The sequence below is a fragment of the Lepidochelys olivacea genome, assembly GCF_965140295.1.
Source record: "Lepidochelys olivacea isolate rLepOli2 genome assembly, chromosome: 14".
Classification (NCBI taxonomy): Eukaryota; Metazoa; Chordata; order Testudines; family Cheloniidae; genus Lepidochelys; species Lepidochelys olivacea.
This window is the reverse complement of record NC_140424.1, coordinates 9,880,502-9,904,339: the sequence shown is the minus strand read 5'-3', so window position 1 is coordinate 9,904,339 and position 23,838 is coordinate 9,880,502. Positions and strand designations below refer to the sequence as shown.

The window sequence follows — 23,838 nt, the reverse complement described above, 5'->3', positions numbered from 1 at the left end:
CAAAATCTGCAAAAATTAAAATTTCTTAGGTTGAACTTTGAATTCCAGAGCCACCTTTTTGTTCAAAGTGATCTCATGGTTATAATGAATGAGTCATTTTTAGCATCCCCCCCCCAAAAAAAAGTAGATGGGGGGAGCTGGTATTTTGTTTTGTGGTTTTGTTTGTTTAGTAAAATGGGCTCATTTAGGCATTCAGAGCAACACATAAAAAGGAGAAATCACATTTTGCCTATTTTTTCTCTTTGCTGTGATATGAATCTCTGTTGAAACCCTATGTCTTGTCTTTGGATCTATCTTCATTACTCTGATGACAGGGAATGCCAGCTGTAGTGTAGGGCTCTGCCTATTTTGGGGGCACCCCTGCTGCTGCATGTCCCGGGTGCAGCTTAAAATTCTGTTGATTTAGGGGCATGCAAAAGGGATACAACAGGGGAGGAAAACGTCCATTGTCTTGGCCTTCCCATTATCTTTCATATATGGATCCTTGGCATCACCATCAGCCACCATCTCAAATCAAAGAGTATTTACAGCTATTAAATAAAAGACATCCCATTTTATGTATATATTTTACTGCAACTCTTAATAAGGAACTAGATCCATCACTTACCTCACCCGATGAAGGTTTTATTGGTCTTCAGCCAGCAGAGACATTTTTCTTTCTTTAAAACAAATTGCTGTGATTAAAGTTGAGAAAATGTTTGCTCCCCTTCCAAAAATGAGAAGACTCCACCATGTTGTCTGTCATTTTTCAACAGGGCTTCGTGTGGCAAGAATAGCAATGCTCTCGTTCTCAGACAAAAACAATCAATCCAACTAGGCTGCAACCGATTTTAAATATGGCCCTTTGACACCCTAGCCTATTTGAATTGTGTATAGTAATCAGATTAATTTAGCAAGATGAGACACTATGATAAATCCCAAGGTTGTGTTCTAATTGAGTATGAATCTGTGTTATTCTTAGTGGTGGAAGCCAAACATTTACATTAAAAAAAATTTACTACCCTAATTCCTTGCCATATTTCTTATTTATGGGACTTCAGATTAAATTGTCTCATCACAGAGCTGAGCTCTTGGGGATAGTTCCCTTGATATTCCGGGATGAAGGATAACTTTTTACCTGGCAGAAGTGAAATACTTTTGTGTTCCTATTTGGGAGTTGTCTGTGTCGTGAATCTGTGTTTAAACATTGGGGTTGAAACATCTAAGTTTTCTGGAATCCTGGATTCACATCCCAGCAGCCAAGAATCAGCCTTGAGGGAGAAAAATTGAGTTCCATGAAGTTTAGAAATTTGATTGAATCTCTCAGATGAGGTCTTCAAAACCAGCTATGGATCTGGTCCAAAACTCCAGAACTCAACGCTCCCAAACATTGGTGTATTTGAAATCCAGATCTGTAGTTTGCAAACAGCTCCTGTATCCATAAAAAGATGAATTAAAACTCTGGATCCAAACACTCTTGAACTTTGGGATCTGAAATCAGTGGCGTGGCCCCTACCCCTGCTGAAACCAAGGCACTGCCTGCTCTGCATGTGTGTGAAAAATCTCCTGGCTCTTTCTGAAGGAAGACCCTGCTGTTTGCTAAGGTGTCCCGTGTGTCGTCTTCCGCCCCCTCCCCCCGTCCCATCTCTGAGCTGGACAAACTCCACATGGCCCTTGACCTAAGACTCATACACCTCTGCAGCCGCTGCTGAGATGGCAAGTAGAAACAAAATTAAGCCTTCTCAGGCCTCTAGCAGTCTGCTTTCTAGTGTACATTGACAGCGTGCTCCTGATTTCCTGGGATGGAGGATTTAGACAAGCTGAAGGAGCAGTAATGGGGGATATAATGGGTTGGAGGAGCTTAGTCTTGTTGGATTTGTCTGCACTGAAGTAAATCACCCTGGCTGGCCTGTGTCAGCGGACTGGGGCTCTCAGGGCCTAGGCTGTGTGGGGCAATACAATAGATGTCTGGGCTCGTGCTGGAGCTCAGGCTGCGGCACCTGGAACCTGAAGGTCTACACTGCAATCTATCAGCACTGCAACCTGAGCCCGACTCCGCTGACATGGGCCAGCCGCAGGTGTTTTATTGCAGTTTAGACATACCCGTTGTGTATCTTTCTGATGAAACTCTAGGCTGGAGGGGATCCTATCTCTTTAAGGAAAGCCTCTGTTCTTTCTCCTTTGTAAAGGTGGGTTATCCAGTAAATGTCTTGCTTCAGCACTTGAGTAGTAACCCTGCTGTTGGGGCCCCTTTCCTAGCATGATTACGCTCTGCTGCAAACCGGGACTGGCTTGTCATCAAGATAAAGGCTGTAAAGCTTGTTTGCTGGAACATCAAAATAACAAAGTTTAGCTCCTGGTGTATCTGCACTCTCCAGCTGCTCACTTCATGCCATCGGTTCAATTAACAATCACCAGTCAGGAGAACTACTGCCGTCAGATATTGGCTTGTTGTAAATACACCTTTGAAATCCTGGCCCCAGTTACATCAGTGGCAGAATTCTCACAGACTTCAGTGGGGCCAGGATTTCATCTGTTACATTTGACCACTGGGTTCAGTGTTTGATCATTTTGATTGTAAACTGATTGAGGGCCTGATCCTGCCAACAGTTGCTATCAGTCATAGTGCTTACTGACTTGAGAAGTCGTATTGACGGCAGTGAGTTAGTCAGAGTAGTAAGCATCATGCTCAGGAGTGTTTGCACAATGATGCCCTTAGTCTGGTTAGTAAGGTTTAAGTAAGTACATTTGACCTGTTTGTTCTATTAAGTACCCCTGTTTCTGTTCTCATAGTGTTCTTTTCTTTGACAAAAAAACCTATTCTATATAAAAAAAAACCTACCAAACAAATAAAGGATGAGCTCTCCCTACTGGCCCTGTAGCTGCAGTTAACTAAAAAGTATGACTTCAGATTACATTAAAGGAACAGGAAACGAGAGTTGTCACAGATTCTCTTGCATTGGAAACACATGAATATATATTTATATTTTTAAGTAGAAAAGTAGTAGAGAAAAATGCATTCAGAGGCTATTTAAACCATGGAAACCACACAAACAACTGTACAGTAATTACTGTATAATGTCTTTCATATGAGCTATATTGACCAGTGTTATATATCCTGATTGTTTCAACACAATACCATCTATTATAATGCTAAAGTACAAACAGTGCTTCTTGAGAACCAGATTCTAGTCCCTCTACTCACCTGGAGCAGTCATTTATTCTGCATGTGGTCCCACTGAAGTCCTGGGCATGACCTTTTAAGTTGCCTTTTAAAGGTACATAGGTGCCTAAAGATGCAGGTAGGTGCCCAGGCCTTGATCCTCAAAGGAGTTTAGGAGTAAAGTGCTTAGGCACTTTGAGAAATTCAGCTCCAAATCCGTTAGCTGGGAGAAGTATGAGACAACTCTCTCTGTGGATCAGCCACAGAATGGGAGGTGTAGATTACATCGATGGAAGAGTAGGTTACAGATGTATGCGGTGACTGACTTAAAATCAATGTCTGTGGCTCATGCCCTTATACCCGAGATCAGGACTGAGCCATGTGAGTGCAAGAACGGCAATAGGGCACCAAAGTAAAACTAAAAATCTGGGGTGAACCCTTTCAGACTAGCATTCGCTGTGCCACTTACACGGTAGGTTTGACCCAGCAAATCCTTGCTCTTAGAGTGCTTCTTACTCACAGGAGCAGTCCTTTTGACTTCAGTAGAACTAATTGCTTGAGTAAGTCTTTGAAGGATTGGGACCTTAGCTAGTAAGTAACACTCTAGCTATTTAATAAAGTGGGGTTAGTGCCTCTTCAAACCTTTTAAGGCTCAATTAAATTTTTGCTTAATATAGCCGGAAGCCATAAATGAGCCTAATACACCATTAAAGATCCAAGGGTAAATAAGTGAATAGCTACTGCTCCTAGGATATGTGTCAGGAACCAGCTACATCCAATTAAGTAACTGGATCTGATTTCCTATAGTATTAAAACTGCTTAATTGCCCATGAAAATTACATGACTCAGGATGGTTAAATTTCCTTCTTAGAGCATTTGCAGGAAATTGCTTTGTGATTCTGTTTACTTTCCTTCGAAACAATTGACCATTCAGTAGGGTTTGAAGAGCACTGCACCTTTGCTGTACAGAACTGTCGGACACACAAAATCATCCAGAATCAAAAGAGACCCGTGGCCTCCAGGGCAAACTGGGTTAAAGGCACTTACCTTGGTGTAAATCAGGAGTAAATCCACTGAAGTCAACACAGTTACACCAGATCAGAGTCAGGCTCACAATTTTAGCCTCAATTTTTAATGTCCTTGTTTTTGTGGGTATTATTTTGCTCCAGTATACAATTCCCCTCATTTTGAGGCCACGTCCTCAGATGGTACAGATTGCACAGCTCCTTTATATCACTGAAGTCAACAGAGCTGCACAGATCTACATCAGCTGAGGATCCGACCCATAATCAATAAGGGTGTATTGATCCCCGTGCAGAGGCATAAAATTACGTTGTTAGACTCTAATTAATGCTTGTCATGTCAAATAGCGCTTTGGGCTTTAGCACAAAGCTTACGCAGTGCCCTTTTTTACACTCGTTCTGGATGAAAGATTAGACTCTTCCCATAGAATCATTAACTCAAAACCAACATGGTGTAAGCCTTTATGAAATTACAAGTGAATAAGAATAAAATAGTGTATTATAATTAGGAACACATATTCTTATAGGTATCGTGGTAACAGCTACAATTAAAATTAACCTTCAGCAATGGAAGGGCGCCTCTCAATTACATACAGATCAGAAGGTACAATAAAAATATATACATAGATTGAGTGCTGCTGTGTGGGGAAGTACTGGCTGGGGGGGTAGGATGTATGCTACAGGGTGTGGGGGAGATGGGAATGCTGGGTGGTGGTGTGGGGATTGCTGGGTGGGATGTGTAGAGTGTTGCTATTGACAGGTGTTTGGGGTTGCTTCTGTGGAGAGGGGTGCCGAGTGGGGGTTGCTGTGGTAGGGGCTGTAGAGTGGAAAGTACTAGCTGCAAGGAAGTTTACCTCCCTGCTGCACTGAGTTTCTCCCTCTGAGGAGAGGGGGAGAGAACAAACTTGAACAGATGTGTAGTCACGTTGCTCAGTGCACTGCTTAGAGGGCACTCAGATACTGCAGGACCTACATGGGCTGGGATAGAATAGATTTCACTTTGGCTTTGTGATGCATACATATGAAAGAATGTAGAGGACAGATTCTGATCTCTGTTAGACGGGTGCAGATCTCAAGTAATTCCATTGATGTCACTGGCCTAACAGAGATCAGAATCGGGTCCTCTGTCTCAGAATTGATTTGATGCCTCCATTTCTTGATAACTGCAGGTAAGTAAATAACTTTCTTAAACTAATGCCCCAAATCTGGACAGGCACTGTTTTTGTGGGTGCATTTTTACTTCTCCATGCAGCCTTGCACCTCCCCACCATATCTTCCCCTTCAGTGGCTTGAGGGCTGTATTCTAACAGGGATAACAATTCCCTACCATATAGAGATATTGGGAGGACAAACGCATTAAAGATTTTGAGGTGCTGGGCTATTGTAATGGGGATCTGTAGTGGGGTGTGTACCTCACAAAGGCCCTGAATGGGCTAATGTGGGCCTCAGAAGTCAATTAATGTACCAAAATTGGATTAGTGAAAAAAGAGGAAGAAGATTTTTTGAATTGTACCCTAGAGCTGAGGATAATGATGTACTTCAGAACCTGGATAGGAAAAATGAAATGATTTTGTTCAGACAACAAATTGGCCATTGTGGCTTAAACAGTACATTTTTTTTAAATAGACAGACACAAAGATGGCCTATGTGTGCTCTGTAAGGTGGAAGAAACAACTGATTACCTTGTGTGGGTCTGTGAGGGCTTCGATAATGAAAGGGAAAAGCTTTCTGAGGAATTCAAATGTCTTAAGATATCAAAAGTTATGTTACGTTATTAGCGGAAATGGGGTAGTATTAGAAAGGAGTTGTTACATTACCTGAAGGACACAGCAGAGTGAGAGAATATAAACCGCTAAGTATTTAGGAATTACAGCTCGTGGCGACTAGTGACTATTCAGTCAAGTCTACTTTGCCATGAAAGAAAGAAGCTGTGGGGTAAGAGGCTGCAGTCACTCTGTGGGAAGAGGGAGGGTGTGAGGAGGAGGCTCATGGGGAGACTATGCCCTGGGATCGTAGCCTGAGTAGAGAAGGAAACTAATGGTTACTGAGAGTGGAACAGTCTTTATTGCTAAGCCCTGGCAGAAGGGCAGGTTCTAGACTTCCAGGAGGGGAGCGAGCCCTGGGAGATGTTTAGTTAAGGAACGAAGCATGGGGAACTTGAGGCCTAAAAGGGCAAGCCTGAGGAGGGCAGAGGTTAGGTTAAGTTTACTCATTACATTTGGAATTTTGTTAGGGGATTCCAGGCAAGGGCCCTGAGAGTCATGGCCCTGCATGAAGGGTTAACCTGCAGAGGTTGTGTGGAGAGAAGGCCTGAGAAAGGCAGGGTAGGAAGAAGCACGGGGAGGTGGCAGCAAGGAGTTGTATGGAGCAGACCTTCGCTGCTACTTATAGGGTCCCTGGGCTGGAACCCCGCTACCAGCCTCCAGAGAAGGTGTCATGAAGCCCCCCGATATAAGGGGTTGAGGTCAGTGGAAGTCATTGGACAAGGGGGTGCAAGGAGTAGAAGGCCAAGAGTTAGGCCCAGAGACTTGATATAAGGACACTGGACTTTTATTTGTGAGACTCCATTACCCAGGAAGGAGCGGGCTTATGTCATACATTGATCTTTAGCAGAAGGTCCTTTTGTAGAGTGTATCGCAGAGTTTATGGCTCTGGAGTATCCAAGGATTTGCAACAATTCATGGCTAAAATCCTTCCTTTATGCCCCCTATTGCACTACATATTCCAATGCAATAAGTCTCGCTTGCCAAAAACGATGTCCAAAAATGAATATGATTGAAGGTTTCCAACCCCCGCCAGGGAAGGGGAAAAGAGAATCACTGGCAGCTAGTAGGAAATGTTTTATTGTCCATGCTTGGAAAAACAAATAATAGTCTAAATCAACCTCAGTTTGTCTTTCTTTCCATAGATCCTAACATGGTAAGGCCTTGTTATACCATTAGGTAGCCAAATGAAATGGCTCCAATCAGCCATATAAGTGGCTTTCAGTGGTGCTGCTTTCTGGAAAATGAAATTATAGAAATAATGAAATGTCTTAATGCAGGAGAATCTTAAAGTAGCTGGCAGATGTTCCTTAGCTCTCTTGCCATGGTTTTTTAAGGACAGATTCTAGCTTCGAGTATGCACTGCTGCACAGCTTGAAAAACTGGCAATGGAACATCTGCAAGCATGGACAAGAGGGTATTTTTTCTCAAGATAGGGTACCAGTGGCAATAAGTCCCAGGCATGCCAGATCAGAACGCAGCATTGTAAAAATCCCCATCAGAAGCCATAATGTTTGCCCTAATCCGTAAGGAAATACGCCAGAATAAACCTTGATTTTTCATTACATCCTGTGTGGATTGTGATATTTCAATTTAGCACGCTGGCATTTTCTAGGCTGCCAGCCAAAATGGATGCTTGCGGTAGGAAGACACAGGTAAACATGTCTGCAGAGCCATGTGTTAATTCAGTCATCCATTTGTAATGTGCCCTTCCTGTAAACCTCCCAGGGCACTTGTAAAATTCAAATTAGCGCTAAAATAAAATAAGGAAAAGACGTGATTTTCATGCATAAGCATCCATCATAAAGAGAACAATACCGAATACAACAGCTAATCGGTTTCCATGTAAACATGTCAGGGACTTTCCTCTCTGAAAAGAAAGGGCCTGATACAAGGCCCTTCGAAGCTAACAGACACCCACTAACTAAGGGTATGTCTACATGTCTAAATACGTACCTCCCAACCCAGGCACACAAGCGCTCACTAGCTCCACGAGAGCTAGCGTGCTAAAAGTAGCAGTGTGGACTTGGCGACATGGGCTAGCCACCCCCAGGGTCTGAATTCAGGTGCCTAACATGAGCCGCTGTCCCAGCCACAACAGCCACACTGCTCTTTTTAGCACACTAGCTGGAGCAGAGTGAGCCCAAGTCTGTCTGGGAACCATGCTCCCTGCTGCAGTGCACACATACCCCTCATGGGTACGGGCCCAGAGAGGGGAAAGCAATGATCAGCTCTTTAAACACACGGCTTGGAATTATATTCAGAGATGATAAAGGGTCCAGTAGTAGCTGATCTTCCAAAGTGACTGTGCATAGGGAGAATGCTATGTTGGGAAGAAAATCTGGTTTGCACTGGGAGGTGATCAGAGTGGTGAATCCCTAACAGAGATTTTGTTACTGAAATACGTGTCTTACCAGGAAGCAAACCAAAGCCCGTTAATGGGAACCTTTCTGTGTATTGATTAGACTTTGGATCAGGCCCCAGGTGGCTGCAGTGTTGTGTTTAAACAATCGCATAGGGGAAATCCCCTCTCAGCCGCAGCATTTCCTGACCCTCTGCCTTTTTTTAGTGTCAGTGCAGTGTAGCATGCAATTTCTTCCCAGCCTGATGAGCAACACTAATGTCACTGTGCCAGCCTGCGTGACAATGGAACTATGTTACCACAGGCAATGCTGGCTGCTGGATATGTAGACTCCCACTATCCAGTGATGTTCAGCCGGACAAAGTGTCACCTTTGCAGAAGGAGACTGTGTTTTCCATGGGGCCAAATCCTGATCCCATTGAAGCCAGTGGGCATTTTGCCATGGACTCCCATGGGACCAAGATTTGGCTCATTTTGCATTTTTTAAAATATATGATGCTAGGTGATGCCTAATTCTGCTTCCATTGAAGTCAGTATCAAATGCCACATGGGTTTCATTGGGTTCTGGATTGGGCATGTGGGACTCAAGAGTCGCAGTCTGGTAAGGCCCCTCCACCTACCATTAATACAGTGACCAGGGCAGCCCCCAGGGAGGTTAGGTGCAGAGTGGGGCAATTAATTTTTCCATATTTTTATCCTGGTGTGGCATCATCATCCTGAGTTTAAATGGGTTTGGCCATGCCATGGCGTCCCCAGTATAGAGTCAACTGCTGGAAAAACCTAAAAGTGTGATGAAAGCCAAAATGCAAAGAGGGAAAAGATGTTCTTGTGGGTAAAACACAGGATTGAGGCCCAGAGGAGCTGGGTTCTGTCCTCAGCGCTGTCATAGACTAACCTCTCAGGTTCATTTCAGAGGGACCTAAGGGAGTCAGATACCAAACTCCCCTTAATTTGGGCACCTAATTCCCTGAGGCACCACTGAAATCACCAGCCTTCATGCCTCAGTTTCCCCCTCAGGGAAATGGGAGGTAAAAATATTGACCTTGCCTCATAGGCATGTTGTGAGGTTTTAATTAATGTTTTGGATCATTTATAGGCCTTTGGCTGGAAATGCTGCGCTGTCAGCCCAGTGCTGTGGTTGTTACTAATGCAGGAGGGAAAAGTGGGTTGAAATTATGACTGGCGATATTGTTGAGGGGAAGTTTTACAGCTGTGTAAACACATCTCCTCCATTACCACTGCCTGCATGCATTACTGAATGGTGCTGGGTCTCTGCAGATAACTCACTCTAATGAATATGTGCCCAGTGTCTCACACAGAGAGCTTGGCGGAGCAAGCAGTTCGTTTGTGCTTTAATGACTCCCATGACACACGGGGGCAGTAGACAGCTCCGTGACTAATAAGCTTTTGTTATTAATGGCAAAAGGTGCAAATAGACAATTAAATTATCCTCTGTAATAGGACTATGGAGAAACCTCCTCAAAGCACAGACCAGCACATGTTATGGTCACAGCCATTGGGAACAAAGGGATATTGATGAGTGATGATCCAAGACAGAGCGATCTACAGAGGGAAATTTCCTCATGGGGAAAATGAAGTTTATCTTTACATACGTCATACAAGAAACCGTTTTTTGGAGTACTGGTGCCATGGGAATCGCATGAGCAAGGCAATCTCAGGGATGAATACGCAGGATCATATTCCTTTGTGTTAATGAAGATTTTTAATAAGTTGTAAATGTTCCCAAGCAATACAACAAAAGGACAGGCTCCAGTTGTAGACAAGTGGTATTTTAGCTATGTCTGTATATGTGTAATGTGACTTAGAAGGCTAAAATGAGAGGTGAAAATACATGTTAAGATAGGAATAAGGTAGAGCTAATAACGTCAGTGATGGTCCTACAGTCCACATAAGATAAGCACTTTGCAGGTGGTTCTGCTCTGGAAGTGACTCTGTGAAATACCTTTGACCTTCTTTGTACTGAGAAAATGAGGGGTGTTTCGCAAATGTGTCGATAAACATGTTTTTAAACATCACTAAGGACCTGTTGTGGACCAAGATAGGATTGTTTAAAAACATGTTGGCTAGTCCTGGCCAGTCCTAGGGATTCTGCTCCCATTGGTCAATATCTAGGGTTGACCATGACTGGCTAATACAACACCACTGAATTTGTCTACACTAGGTGCAAAGTGGTGTTTAACAACATGTTAATTAGCATGTATTAGCTAACACTGGTGTTAGCCACAGGTGCAAATCCCTACCATACACCTGGTGCATGTAAGCTCCATGGTGCACCATTGCAACTCATGGTTTACCCAGTGCATTGCATCTACAGTAGGGATTTGTTTAGCGACAAAGATGGCTATGACCCCAGTGTAAACAAAGTCTAAGGGTATGTCCTCACTGCAGAGTTAACTCGGGTGATCAGCACCTGAGTTAGCCTCAGCTGGGTGTGAGTGACCACACTGCAAAGCCACCCTCGAGATACTGTGTCCTCTCTGGTGCTGCACTCACCTGTGTGTGTTGCTAAGACTTCGGGAGGCATATCCCACAGTTCTCTGGCAATGTCGATTTTCATTTTGAATCGATTCGGAATTTCCCCTGGGAAAACCCACATTTTTGGTTGAAAAATTTCAAGAGATGATTTTTCGTTCAAAATTTCACACAGGGGAAAGTGTTGGTTTTCCGGCCTCCTCTGCTGGTATGCAGCGTTGTGGCCACATACCTTCCCTTCCTTATGCACAGCCATATATTCACCCAGAGGTTGGCCACGCCTAGAACTAGAACTTCAATTAGCGTGGCTGTCAATACGTATTTTTATGCCACCTTTTTAGTTCCCTCTGGTTTGCTGAGTATCATGTTCATTATTGCCAAAACCCTTTTGTTCTGTTAAGCACTTTCCTTCATTGCAGCTGTGACTTAGTTCCAGAGATTCTTGGCAATGCCTGAAGTTCAATTCCTTATTGGGGCCTTGCTTCCAGAGTTCATTGAGCTGTGCTGCGTCTTCTTTAGTTATCTTGAATTTCTTCTTTTCCTGTGCAGCATTCAAGCTAGAATTTCACTTTTTATTTTAAAAATACCAGTTGTCCTCCCTTTCTCCTGATCATCTCTTATGGCAGAGGAGAAATCAGGCTACCGGTTGTCCATGTGGTGCTCTTTGGATCATAATTTACTTGACAGCTGCTTTATCTGCCCTGTGTCATTCTCATCATATGCCAGTGTGCTGGGAGATATTGATCCCACGTATTAGATCCCTTACAATTTGGTGGTGTTCTCCCGCTCTTTCTGAGTGCGCCTTTCCTTTGTTAAGGGATTCTATCTCCATCAGCAGAGGGTGTCTTCTTCCTGTAATTCTCCCCTAAAGCTATTATTTTTTTCCTTTTGACAATAGGAGTGAATAATCTGCTGGCAACATAATTCCGTGTGATTCACTTTTCGTGACATTCTCCTTCTGGCTCACCTGCCTTGTGGGTGAATAGCAATGTGTTATGTCACAGCCAAACGTACCACATTAGTGATGAGGTAGAAAGAGAAATACCGTTGGATAATTGGAGCCTCCCAGTAAAATACCATATAAAATGTGTCAACACATTTTAGGCAGCACGTCTGTAACAAGCTGGTTAAAATAACCTGGGCTGTTATTACATCTTTCTACAACTCAATACACAGAGAACAATCAATGGTATTTAATGGGGACTGAGAATTTGGCAGCTCCAAAGGCTTTCTATATTTGTCTTGGGCTCTCAGATGAGAGAGCCTAAAAGAAACGCAGACATTGATTTTCCAGCCACTAACATGCTTATTAACAACAGAGCAAATGCAGCAGTAGTTGTGAATGTGAAGTAAGCAAGTAGGCGTTTGCTCACATAGGACCATATGCTCCCTATTGTGAGACGTATTTTAATAAGATGTTGGAGTTTCCTGCAGAAAGCTCTGTGTAACATCCAGTTACCCCCAGCAAAAAATCCATTTCTACATTGTATGATGCCATGCCAGGAGAATCACAGACCAAAGCCAGGCAAAAAGTTGGTAATGGAACCAGGTGAATTCAGACTCCCTTGATCTGATCACTAGGCTACTTCGCCTTCTTTAACTTACTTCAGTATAAATCAGGAGTGACTCTGGTGACATCAGTGGAGTTATACTAGTGTCAAACAGGCATAAAGTCAGATTCAGACCTGTGAAATACTGAACTGTATCCAGAGTTTGACTATAGGGATTTGGGGTTTGGTCCATCTCTTTTTCCCTTCGTGCTTAATGGAGCTAGATTGACTGGACCAAGCCACAGTTTGGTTTGGGACTGAAGCAATCCACACTTGGGCAAGCCCCATTGCACAGCAGTGCAGGACATCTATTTTGGGGTTACCATCCTTCAACTTCCCAAAAAGAAGACACTGCCAGGGGGAGGGGGAATTCTGGGGAGGTACAGTTGGGGGGTGGTGGAGGGGTGTGTGTACTGGGAGGGGGTGCCTGGGAGGTGCTGGAGGTCCTCACTCTTGAGGTGGGGGGCAGCATCACTCCCTGTCAAGGTGGCAGGGCGGCTGGGGCAGGCCCAAGACCTAGTGCCAGCCATCTGTCAGCGCCTCCCTGCCTCTCCCGCTCCCCAGGACTGGGATCTGGTGGCTGCAGCGGGGGGACCAATCAGGATGCAGAGCCAGCTGCACTGGAACAAATATCCCCTCTATGGACAGGCCCTCGGTCTCCCCTCTGTCTGAGGCTTGCACATGCCTGTGTGAATGCTGTAGTAGGACAGACACAGAAGGAGCTGAATGTTTGCTTTTGCTTCTGTTGTCAGGCTGTGAAGAGTTACTGAAGGATGTGCTGGCTGTCGAAAACCCTGGGTGTCGGCACTACGAGCCGCCGTATGTGGATTACTACTACCAGGTAAGAGATTCACTGATTCTGCCCACTAGAGGGTGCCACAAATAAACCGGCGGGCAAACCCGGAGCGCAGCAAGTGACTTGTGGAAAGGAGCTAGTAGCGAAAAATCTGTGCCATGCAAGCGCTGCTGAACTACAGAAGTATAAGGGAGGAACGGATCTGGGTATAAAAGCTGGTCCACATGCAGACTTGCACCTAAATAACTGACTTGGTTACAGGTAACTGAGTTCGTTAAAGCAGCTGAATTCTTTGTGCACACAGGCGCTCGGTAGAGTTCATTTCACCAGGAACTACTGGTGCTACACCAGGATTTGTCAGCTGCTGGGAAGCAACTGCCATCAGTGCTGTTATCGGTGGACCATCATCTGTTTGCCAGTGGGGCCGGGCCAGACCCCCCTAGATATACAGTCCTCTATAGGATCATACAGGTCCTGAGAATCCTTAGCTCTATAGAACCCCTGTAATTTCTAGTGCGTGTCAAAAATGCTCCAGGCAGGGGGCGGCCCGTGGTCCCGCCACCACCACTCTGAGCACGGGGGCGGCCTGAGGCCCCACCACCACTCTTCCAGGCAGGGGGAAGCTGCGGAAGTTACGGAGGAATCTGTGACCTCCGTGAAAGACTCGCAACCTTAGGCCTGGGGTATGTTGGTAAGAAACAAGCAAATGTTTTGTGCACTGGAGGTCTGTACGGTTTAATTGCTGAAATCACCCTGATTACCTTTATTACCCAAGGGAACAATATTATTTTCCCATGGCAGAGATGAGACCTGTTACTGTTAGGGTTGCCAACCCTCCTGGAGCCGCTAGGAATTAAGGAACATAATCTTTAATTAAAGATTAATATGTGATGAAGCCTCCAGGAATGCATCCAACCAAAATTGGCAACCCTAGTTGCTGTGCCTATGAAGCATCTGTTAAATGATCTCGTCTGTCTCAGCAAGGGTGCGTTCTGCCAGCGTTTTGAAGAGCAGGTCAGTTCCCCTTACTGGAGGGGCCACTTACAATCAGAAGATAGGAACAGAATTGTCTTTGAAGCACTCTCTAGTGATGTTAGAGGTGATGCTGGAAGGGAATCCTCTTTCAGAATGAGGCTCTATCTACATAAAGACAAGTGCAACACCAACTCACCGCATCAAACGATCGGTGTAGCGGCAGGATCCAATTTAGCAGTGGATGAACTTCCAATGTCTGGAAGTTCTGCTTAAATATGCTGTCCCCCATCCCAGCTGCCCCCAAATGTATCTACTTATTCAAACCAGAGCTGGAAGAGTTCTAAATATCCATGGGTGTATTCCAATATTCATACCAATAATGTGCTTACCCCTTCATCTATACACACCATCTCTGAGGAGTCATAGGGTAATTCACTCTCCAAACCCTGCTGATCTTTGGTGTCTCTGCTCAAATGGCCACAGTAGAGGTCAGAGATGATGGCTGTTATTTGGGATCTAACTACCTGCCAACTGGATACAGGTCTGAGACCAGCACCTCATTTCACAAAGGCTGCCAAAAAGTCATTGGACAGTAATGACCATCATTACCTCCTAAGGCGGAGTGCAATTCAAACCGCTGGCATAAATGTTCTGTATTCCTTTATCAATCCCTTGAGCTTTCCAGGCCCATGGTCCCCAAGTTTAATAATTTTGCTGCTTTGTGGATAATCTCACATGGATCAATGCAACCTCCCCAAATATCCTGTAACTGGAGCATTTATTTCTTCCTCATATGTTTTATTTCATTTTTAATCTTTCTAATACCATATCACAGTGAATGCCCCAAAATACGATAGACCAACACAGTATTGGCATCATAAATCATGCAGGAAGGAGAATATTTGCCAGTATATTCTAGGTCCTTTGTCTGGATACTGAAAACGGAGCAAGCAAACCAACACCATGGTGGGAGGAAGAGTCAGAGCTATATTAAAATAAACACAACAGTGCAGCTGTTCTTTCTGCTGGTCTGAAATATACATAAAATGCATTGAAAGGACTTTGGTTGTGAATTTATCAGAAAGACAACATAAAGTCCCCACCACTCATGGTTGTTAACCATTTGTATGTTACTTCTTGTGGAAGTTGAGGTGTTAATCTAGGTGTCCACCTTGAGTTGCTACATTCTGCCAAAAATTCCCTTTTGCCCTTTATGTTACAGTCTTCTGGTACAGTCTTCTCCCTCACTTCCCCTCCTAAAGCCTGTTTTACGGTCAACCCCAGGAGAGGGGAAACTGAGGCCAGGGACGGGCCTGAAGTCAGACCAGGAAAGTCCCTGCTACACTATCCAGAAATTCCTTAAAAAGTGCCCAGAAGGTGAGTTCTCCCTGACTGAGACCTGCTGCCTCTGCATCCTCCTTCCAGTTCATGCAGCTTCGTCCCACAGCATATTGTTCTGCATTGGAGCTGAAGACACATAAAAAGTCTGTAGCACACTAAGGCACGGCCACCCTGCTTTACGAAGCAGTAACTTGGAACCTTCCTCCAAATAAATTACTTGACCTTCAGCCCCAGAATTTGTCTGCACTGGAGTTGGATCATCGCCTCCTATACACGTGTCAGGGCTCTGATCACTTAGTGGCGACCCTGGTGAATTCGGGACCCCGTGGTTCACCGCCGTTGCAGGTCCACCTGGCGGTAGCCGTGCAGGACGCTGGAGGTACACAATGCTCGAGCGTATTTCCCTCGGTGTTGTCTAACCAGGCTGGTCTCATCCTCGCCTGGGTTTTGGAGAGAAGTCTCCCATCAGTGTGCTGTTACCCGTTCAGCTCTACTAGTGGTATCAACCATGGCAGTGCTTGTGTAGACAGGAGACAGGCATTTTTACCATTTTATCCTCGAAGCTTACTCTGCGCAAGGTTAGGCAACAGAGTGAGAAAATGCCAGAGCCCTGTGTACCCTACAGTTTCTGCTATTGCCAGCACTGGTGGAGTGCAATAGTGCTGAATTATGGGCCATAATTTACCAGTGTCGACGCAACCTGGGGTGCAAGTGTGTGAAAGCAACAATACCTCTGAGGGGGAAACTAGGCTGTAAAAGAGTGGGGACTGATGGTATTCTGGGATGAACTCTTGGGCCTGATTCAATGTTGGCCTGTCCTTGTGTGCTTCAGAACAGCCAGCCTGGGCCAGACCTATGATCCGTCTAGTCCAGTTTCCTGTCTCTGACACTGGTCAACACCTGATGCTTCAGCAGAAGGTGCAGAGAAATTCTCAGTAGGCAGGCGTAGGATGATCTGCCCCCCTGAGGAGTATCATCCTAACCCTGATACTTAGTGATTGGCTGAAACCCTGAAGTATGAGGTTTTGTATCCCTTCCAAAACTCTTTTCTTTACATTTTTCTTTTTTTAGTATTTATCATTATAACTCTAGACATGTTTGTTCTCCATATAAATAGCCCATCCCTCTTTGCCACTTACCAAGTTCTTGGCCTCAAGGACATCCTGTGGCAATGCGTTTCACAGTCTAATTAAGCATTGTATGAAAACATTCTTTGTTTTGTCAGTTTTGAAGTTGCCGCCTTTCAGTTTCATTGACTATCCCCTTGCTCTTGAGTTATGAGACATGGATAATAGAAGACCCTGATTTACCTTCTCTGTAGCGTGCATTATTTTGTACACTTCTACAATGTCTCCTCTAATTCATCTCATCTCTAAAGAAAACATTCCCAGTCTTTTCAATTGTTCTTCATATGTGAGTTTTGCAGGCCCCTAATCATTCTCATTACCCTTCTCTGAACCCCATCTAATTCTGCAATATTCTTGTGAAATGGGGTGACTAGTACTCAGAGAGTTAGGATTGGAGGGGGTTGACAGCCCTAGCAAGGGTTAGGGTTCAGGCTGGTTGGTTTCCCTAGGTTAGGGCTGGGGCTGGAACGGGGTAAGGTTAGGGTGAACCCTAAGCTGTGACGCTAAAGGCCTGTAGGTTGATGGGTTAGAGTTTAGTCGCATAGGGAACACCATAGCTACGTTAGAGGTTGGAGCTAGTACAGGGTGCTGGGGTTAGGTTAGGGTTGGAGCCATTAAACGTACCAGATACGGGTTGCAGTCACTTAGGGTTGCAGCAGGCTGGAGTTAGAGCCTGAAGGTGGCTTTGGTCAACAATTAGCACTACAGCTGGTAAGTGGCCTTGGGCTAGTGTTAGGCCTGGAGCCAGTAGGTGGAGCCAAGCTAGCATTATGGTTGGAGCAGACAGGTGGCCTTGGGCTAGGGGAGGGGTTGGTAAAGGGCCCTTTGCTAGGGTTAGGATTGGAGCCCATAGGAGGTTCGTAGAGGTGCAGCACAGAATCTCACCCTGGGAGTCTTTCCACTGCCTTCTGCAGTTTGGGATCAGACATATGGACAGAGAAGGAGAGCACAGTGTGTTTCCCTCCCAGTTAGTAATCTGCATTGCTTCCGCCAAGAACCTAGTTCCAAGGTTCCCTTGCATTCATGTTTTCTAGAGCAGAAATCAATACTTCCCAGGCAGATTGTGATGAGATTTGTTTTCTTCCATTTAATGAGCTGTCGAGGTTGGTTGATTTGCAAGGATTTTTGTTATGTAGGAATTTTCCCTTGGTGGGTTCATATAACAGCTCAAAGCAGCATCTGCACAGGGCCCTGAAGAATGAGAGGACATTGCAGGGCTCAGGGGCTTGCAGGGCAAAGCCAAGTACATGCTTAGTCATAGCACTTCTGAGGTTTACCTAAACCAGAGACACCCCCTACATTGTTGGGCCCAAATCCTCTGCTTGGTTGCCATCACCTGATGCTGGGCCACAAAGGCTTCGTCCGCCCAACCTTCCCTGGAGAGATGAACGCGTGGGCCACCCCCTTTGTGGTGCTGCACAAACCACCGCTGCTGTTTGTGAAGATTGACCCCACCTCCATCTTCTCTTGTGCAGTGGAACTGTCCTGAGTCATCTGCCCAGGGGCCCCCAATGACTGCGGACATGGGGGCAGCATTTGAGCCATAATGTTGGTTAGAGTAGGGCAGAGTTGTTGGGACTTATTTGTATTATTGTTTCTTTATGCTGAATAAGAATAATGGTTCGTTTCCTATGTGGGCAGCGTAAGAGTGAGGACGTCCTTACCTCTTCATTTCCTTGCTTCTCAAGCTCCTTGGTTTTGTAACTGATTAGATTGATGGCGACCTTACCTGGTATCCTGAGCCGGATTCCTTGTCTTGAGATAGATGCTGGGTAGACACTATGAAAGGACAACTCAGAAATGAAAAGCAGGGGGCTTCCTCAGACCTGTACCATTGCCATGGGGACATCTGAAGGCAAGCAAGTGCTCTTTAAGCATTGCATTCTCAGCCTTGGGACTGCCGGAGTGCTGCTGTGACATACTCCATTCAAAGCACTGCTGAAAACGGGATTTCTCTGCCTTCTAGAAGACGGCAGTCCTGATACTCAGGCTCAACTGCAAAATGTAACATTCCTGCAACCTAGCGGCTGGAAGAGGCCTGGGAAGAAAGTTACCTTTGCTGCTAAGTCTTCTTGGAGCTCAAGTTGCAAAGATGCTGTACTCAGATCCTTGATTCAGACCTTAGTGTGGACAGATTGCACCTGGATTGGGGAAAAAATGCACTCACCAGGTTCAAAATTGGCTGCTTTTTGTAATGCTGTTATGGAAACTTTGGTGGCAGTACTGGGAGGGCCCAGAGGGTTTCCCAAGCACCTGTCGCATAGACAGTGGGCTAGATTCACCTTCAGTGGAATCCAAGCGCCTGCCTGCCTGCCCCTCCCCGCCCCGTGACGGAAAGTCTGTGTGGGAAAAGGACATCGTGGCACAAGCTGCTCACCACCCCCAATCTGTCAGAGGACTCAGCTGGCAGAGCCTTGTCCAGCGGGGCAGAAGAAGAGAGACTAATTTGAAGCGCTCTTGGAACTGCACTTTGTAAGTGCAATTTTGAAAATGTTCACTAGATGTCAGCATAAGACTGAAGAAAGGCCAGTGAGTGAGCACCTCTGCTTCCTCCACTCTTGTAGTGACACCCAGCTGCTGCTATTGGGGCTTTCAGTCCCCCAAAGAAGAGAAGATAAAATAAGTTACTTTTGATGTGCACAGGGATCCAGGCCTATCAGCAACAGCAAGAGTTTCATGCCCAGTTCCCTATGAAAATGTACTGGCTCCTGACAGGTGGCCTGGTTCCTTAGTGAAGGCAAAATCTTGGTGACGCTAGCATTTATACAGGTACCTCTCACTGCCTCAATTGAGAGTTGCCCATCTAATTTTCTTTGCCCCCTCCTGTCTGCATCCCGTGTCTAACCTCAGGGATGCAGTTAGGGGAAGGAGCAAGAGGCAGGATGCCTGAGCTCTGCAGCTGCATTGAGGGAGAACAGAAACAGGGTAGTAAGAAGCTGGGTCATGAGACATGTCCCCTTTATTCCACCCAGAGAGTTGCACTTATGCTAACCCTGGTGTTCAGCTTGCTTCTTTGTTGTGATGCTGACTCAGGGGTTTAGAGGTCTGGTCTTGGGGGAGGAAGGAGGAAAAATAATACCCTGGCATCACAAGTTCCCTTCTCAAACACTACCAAGGTGTTGCCTTGCCCCCTCCTCCCAAGTGCCCACTCTGCACAGAGATGCCCAGCTTCAGCGCAAAGGTGGCCATGTGAGAGGAGTTGGAGGCGGCGCTGAGAAGGAGGGTGGCACATGCCGGAGCTTAAGAGATGCACCGAGCCAGTGGTGTGCGCAGGTTGAGACAGACAGGGAGGAAGAAACCTCTGTGCATCCAGCCTTTAATCCCAGCCAGTCGGGTGCAATTCATGTGACCTGATATTTAAAATCCCCAGGTATCAAGGGTTTTATTGCGGTTCATTTGACACCTTCTAAAATGGTCCCTTTTCCCATTAACAGTGACGGTGTTTCAGGGTTTGTCTGAGGAACCTGGGCCATCGTTTGAGTGAAGACAGAAAAAAAATGTTAAACTTTAGAACTTTTAAAAATTGTGTTAAATGTGCAATTTTAAACATAGCATCTTTCAACGTGCAAATGATCATTTCACAGGGCTTTTTCACCGGGGAAAAAACACTGTAGTCATGAAATGGCCTCTACTGGGAGGATGGGCGACGTTTCATGCACACACAAAAAGTCCTCCGGTAGTAGACCCAGTCCTGTTTTCTATGTCTCACTCGTTAGCCATTAACAACATTTGATTGTCATAAGGACAGAACCACTGAAGTCTCTGTGTAAAGGAAGAGGAGGAGTTCAGAGACCAGTGTTTGGTGTTGGTACTTATCCTGGTGTTTGAGATTTGGGGTAGGTTATGTTGTGGTTAACATAACACAAGAGGGTTCTTTTGACTAAATACAATCTGGCAATATCTGATTCTGGGATGGTGCACTGTCTGCAGTGAGTTCTGATGGGTTACAACTAGCTGTTATACCCCACCCTAAGAGCTTGGTCCCATTGACATCAGTGAGCTTTGGGTCAGGCCCTGAAGGAGAGAGTTATTCCCATGGAGATACAGTGGTTCCCTGTTGTTACCTTTTGTAGATGAAGCTTTTCCAAGGAAGAGAGAGGAAGGGCAGTCCAGTGCTCAGAGCACTAGCCTAGACTGGAAAGTGCAGGGTTCAGTTCCCTACTTCACCATATACTTCCTGCGGGACCTTGGGCAAGTCACTTAGCCTCTCTGTGCCTTAGTTCAACATCTGTAAAATGGAGATAACACAGTCCTGCCTCACAGGGATGTTGAGAATAAATACATTAGATGGTGTGGCACTCAGATCCGATGGTGAGAGGGGTCATGTAAATACCTAAGAAAATTAAATGCATATAAGGAAACAGAGCTTTTTATATATGCTAGAGTAAGGTACTATGGGTCTGATTCTCACATACACTAAGACCCCATTACATTTACATTGACATCCACTTAAAAGTCCATTTACACTGCCAGAGAGATGTAGAGCGCATAAGAACAGCCATATTGGGTCAGACCAGTGGTCCATGTAGCCTAGTATCCTGTCTTCTGGCAGTGGCCAATGGCAGATGCTTCAGAGAGAATGAACAGAACAGGCAATCATCAAGTGATCCATTCCCTGTCGCCTAGTCTCAGCATCTGGCAATCAGAAGCTTTGCCATCTTGGCTAATAGCCATTGATGGACCTATCCTCCAGGAACTTTTCTAATTCTTTTTGAACCCAGTTATACTCTTGGCCCTTACAACATCCCCTGGCAATGAGTTCCACTGGTTGACTGTGTGTTAAGGTCTTAGTGTAACTGAGAATTCAGGTCTACATATTTTTAACCCAGAAGGAAAACAGGAAGTCAGTAGGTATTGATTTTTGGTACACCACTCCATTCAAAAATAATAAAGACCCTCTCTCCTCAAAAGAAAAGGAGTACTTGTGGCACCTTAGAGACTAACAAATTTATTTGAGCATAAGCTTTCGTGAGCTACAGCTCACTTCATCGGATGCATTCATTTTTTTCCACTGAATGCATCCGATGAAGTGAGCTGTAGCTCACGAAAGCTTATGCTCAAATAAATTTGTTAGTCTCTAAGGTGCCACAAATACTCGTTTCTTTTTGCAGATACAGACTAACACGGCTGCTACTCTGAAATCTCTCCTCCAAGCAGCTCCAAGGCTTTCAGGTAAAACTAGAAGTGCTAAGTGTTATTATTAGCCAAAATCTGTCTTTAAGAGCAGAATGTAAATGCTCTGAGAGTTTGCTAGAAATTAGGTTATCAACCCTTCAGTTTCTTTCCCAGTGTTTGTGTGGCTGTGGGTTCAGAACCTGCTGTTCTTACTCAAATTTGAAGTCAGTGAGAAATGTCTTGAGTAAGCACTGCAGAATTTGGCCATGGTGAGCATCCACTAGGGTCTCAAAGCCATAGGTCCTCTTTTCATTGGTGGACATTTGAAAAAGGGAGAGCCCACTGCTAAAAATGCAATAAGAGAGCTGTGGTTTAGCTTTTGTTTTGTAGAAACTCATTGACCAAGTTTTTCAAATCCAAACAAGGGGTGACTTGGATCCATTTTCAGACCCACCCAAAGCTTTGAGGGGAGAGGTGTTGAGATGCAAGTCTTGGGCTTTGTCAGATCTTTGCAATAAGAAAATGAAAGTTTTTGATTTTTGCAAAACATTGCCAGTCGTGTTGGGGTTTTGCAAGAACAGAGGGGGCTTGGATCCAGCTTCCATATTATCCAGGTACCCAACATTCCTAGCAGGAGGAGGAGTTGGATGAAAGGTTCTATGTCTCATTACCAGTGACATCAGGCATTGGTGCAAGCATCTGAAAAGCTTCTTGAGAGGAGCCAGAAGACTTAACATGAAAATAAGCAAGCAGTTGTCTTCTCATCCAGCATCAATACACAAATACTGTATGTGAACCTCTCCTTTCTTGGGGAAATGCAAGATATGGCAGCAGTACCGTTTCTATTTTAAATACGATTAAATGGGGCAGTTCAGTGGGCTCTCTTTGTTTTGTTATTTACAGTGCTGGATTTGGTGTGTTGGCCATTTCCTTGCTGCTCTAGACTGTAAATACAATAGTCAATCCTCCTCTTAACAAGGTACGGGCTGATTGTTGTGTGTCAAAAGAATGAGCCGCCTTTTCAGTCCAGAGTGTAATCACCAGCTTGCCAAGGGACTAATTATACAGTACGAACAGTAGAAAAATTGTTGAAACATGACAAATAAATTGTGTTTGCCTCTGGGATGGAGCTTGGCATACCAGTTGATTTGCTCCTTGGAAAATATTTTCAGTAGCAATTAGAGGTTCCCCACTGATTTCTGAAGCTGGAAATGGCTGCCTGATGGGTATTTGCTGACACCCAGCTCAAGAGAGAGAGGGACCCAACGTGCTGGAAAGACATTAGGGTCTGGATGGGTTTTTTTTTCCAGTGGTCTGTAGGAGGAACAAATGTAGCACTTTGAGACACAGCTGGAATGAGAAGAGTGTGGGTGTCCATTTGCACAGCCTGGGCTGCCTTTCTCTATTTATTGAAAATAAATAGGGGGGGAAACCAGGAAAGAGTTGGACTCACTCTTCAGGCCACCTGTGTATCCAACAGGTCCTTCTGTTTTTATTATCCTCCACCTTTCTTGAGTGAATCTCTGTTTCTTCTTCAGGAGGTGTCTACACTAACGGTTTATCCCAGTAGTCACGGGGTGTGCTGCCAACTTGGATGTTTTAAATATCTGCCAGCTTTGGAAAGTGGGTAAAATCATCATCTTGATATCTTGAGTCCCTTGCCGGGACATTTTCATGTCCCTTACTATTAGCATTTAGCTTGGGGTTTCCAGCAACTTTCTTTTGGACAGGGAAGAAGGCCTGGAAGTATTGCCATTAGCTCTACCTCTGGTCTATTACTGGTCAGCCAGGATGCTGGAACCCAACATCCCATCTCTGATTGGCAAAGGCTTCACCTCCCAGCTCATCTGAAGCTCACTCTGGAATCCAGAGTGCTTGTTTTTTTGCTACATGTTAATCTAATCGTTATGCAGATCTTATTCAGTAAGGGGGGAATTAACCCCTGTACAGAAGTCTGTACAGCACTAAAATCTCCCATAATCCCACAGAAGTAGAGCTGAGTGAATAATTGATTTTTTATTTGTTTTGTTTTTTTTTTTTTGGTTTGGTGGAAAAAAACTTTTGTTTCAGGTCAAACCAAAATGGAATGTTTGTTTTTGTTTTTCTCACTGGAACAAAAGAACAAAACAAATGTTTTGGGTCCAATAAAATC

The 23,838-nt window shown here is 44.9% G+C and overlaps 1 protein-coding gene across 2 annotated transcripts in view; it reads left to right on the top strand.

Moving 5' to 3' along the window:
* The window catches only part of RAB11FIP4 (RAB11 family interacting protein 4), a 196,731-nt gene that overhangs the window by 75,166 nt on the left and 97,727 nt on the right, over positions 1-23,838 (top strand). For both annotated transcript variants that reach the window (XM_084648385.1, XM_084648384.1), the window contains one exon: positions 13,085-13,173. In XM_084648385.1, coding sequence (XP_084504511.1) covers positions 13,085-13,173 — 89 coding nt within the window. The remainder of the gene's footprint in view (positions 1-13,084; positions 13,174-23,838) is intronic.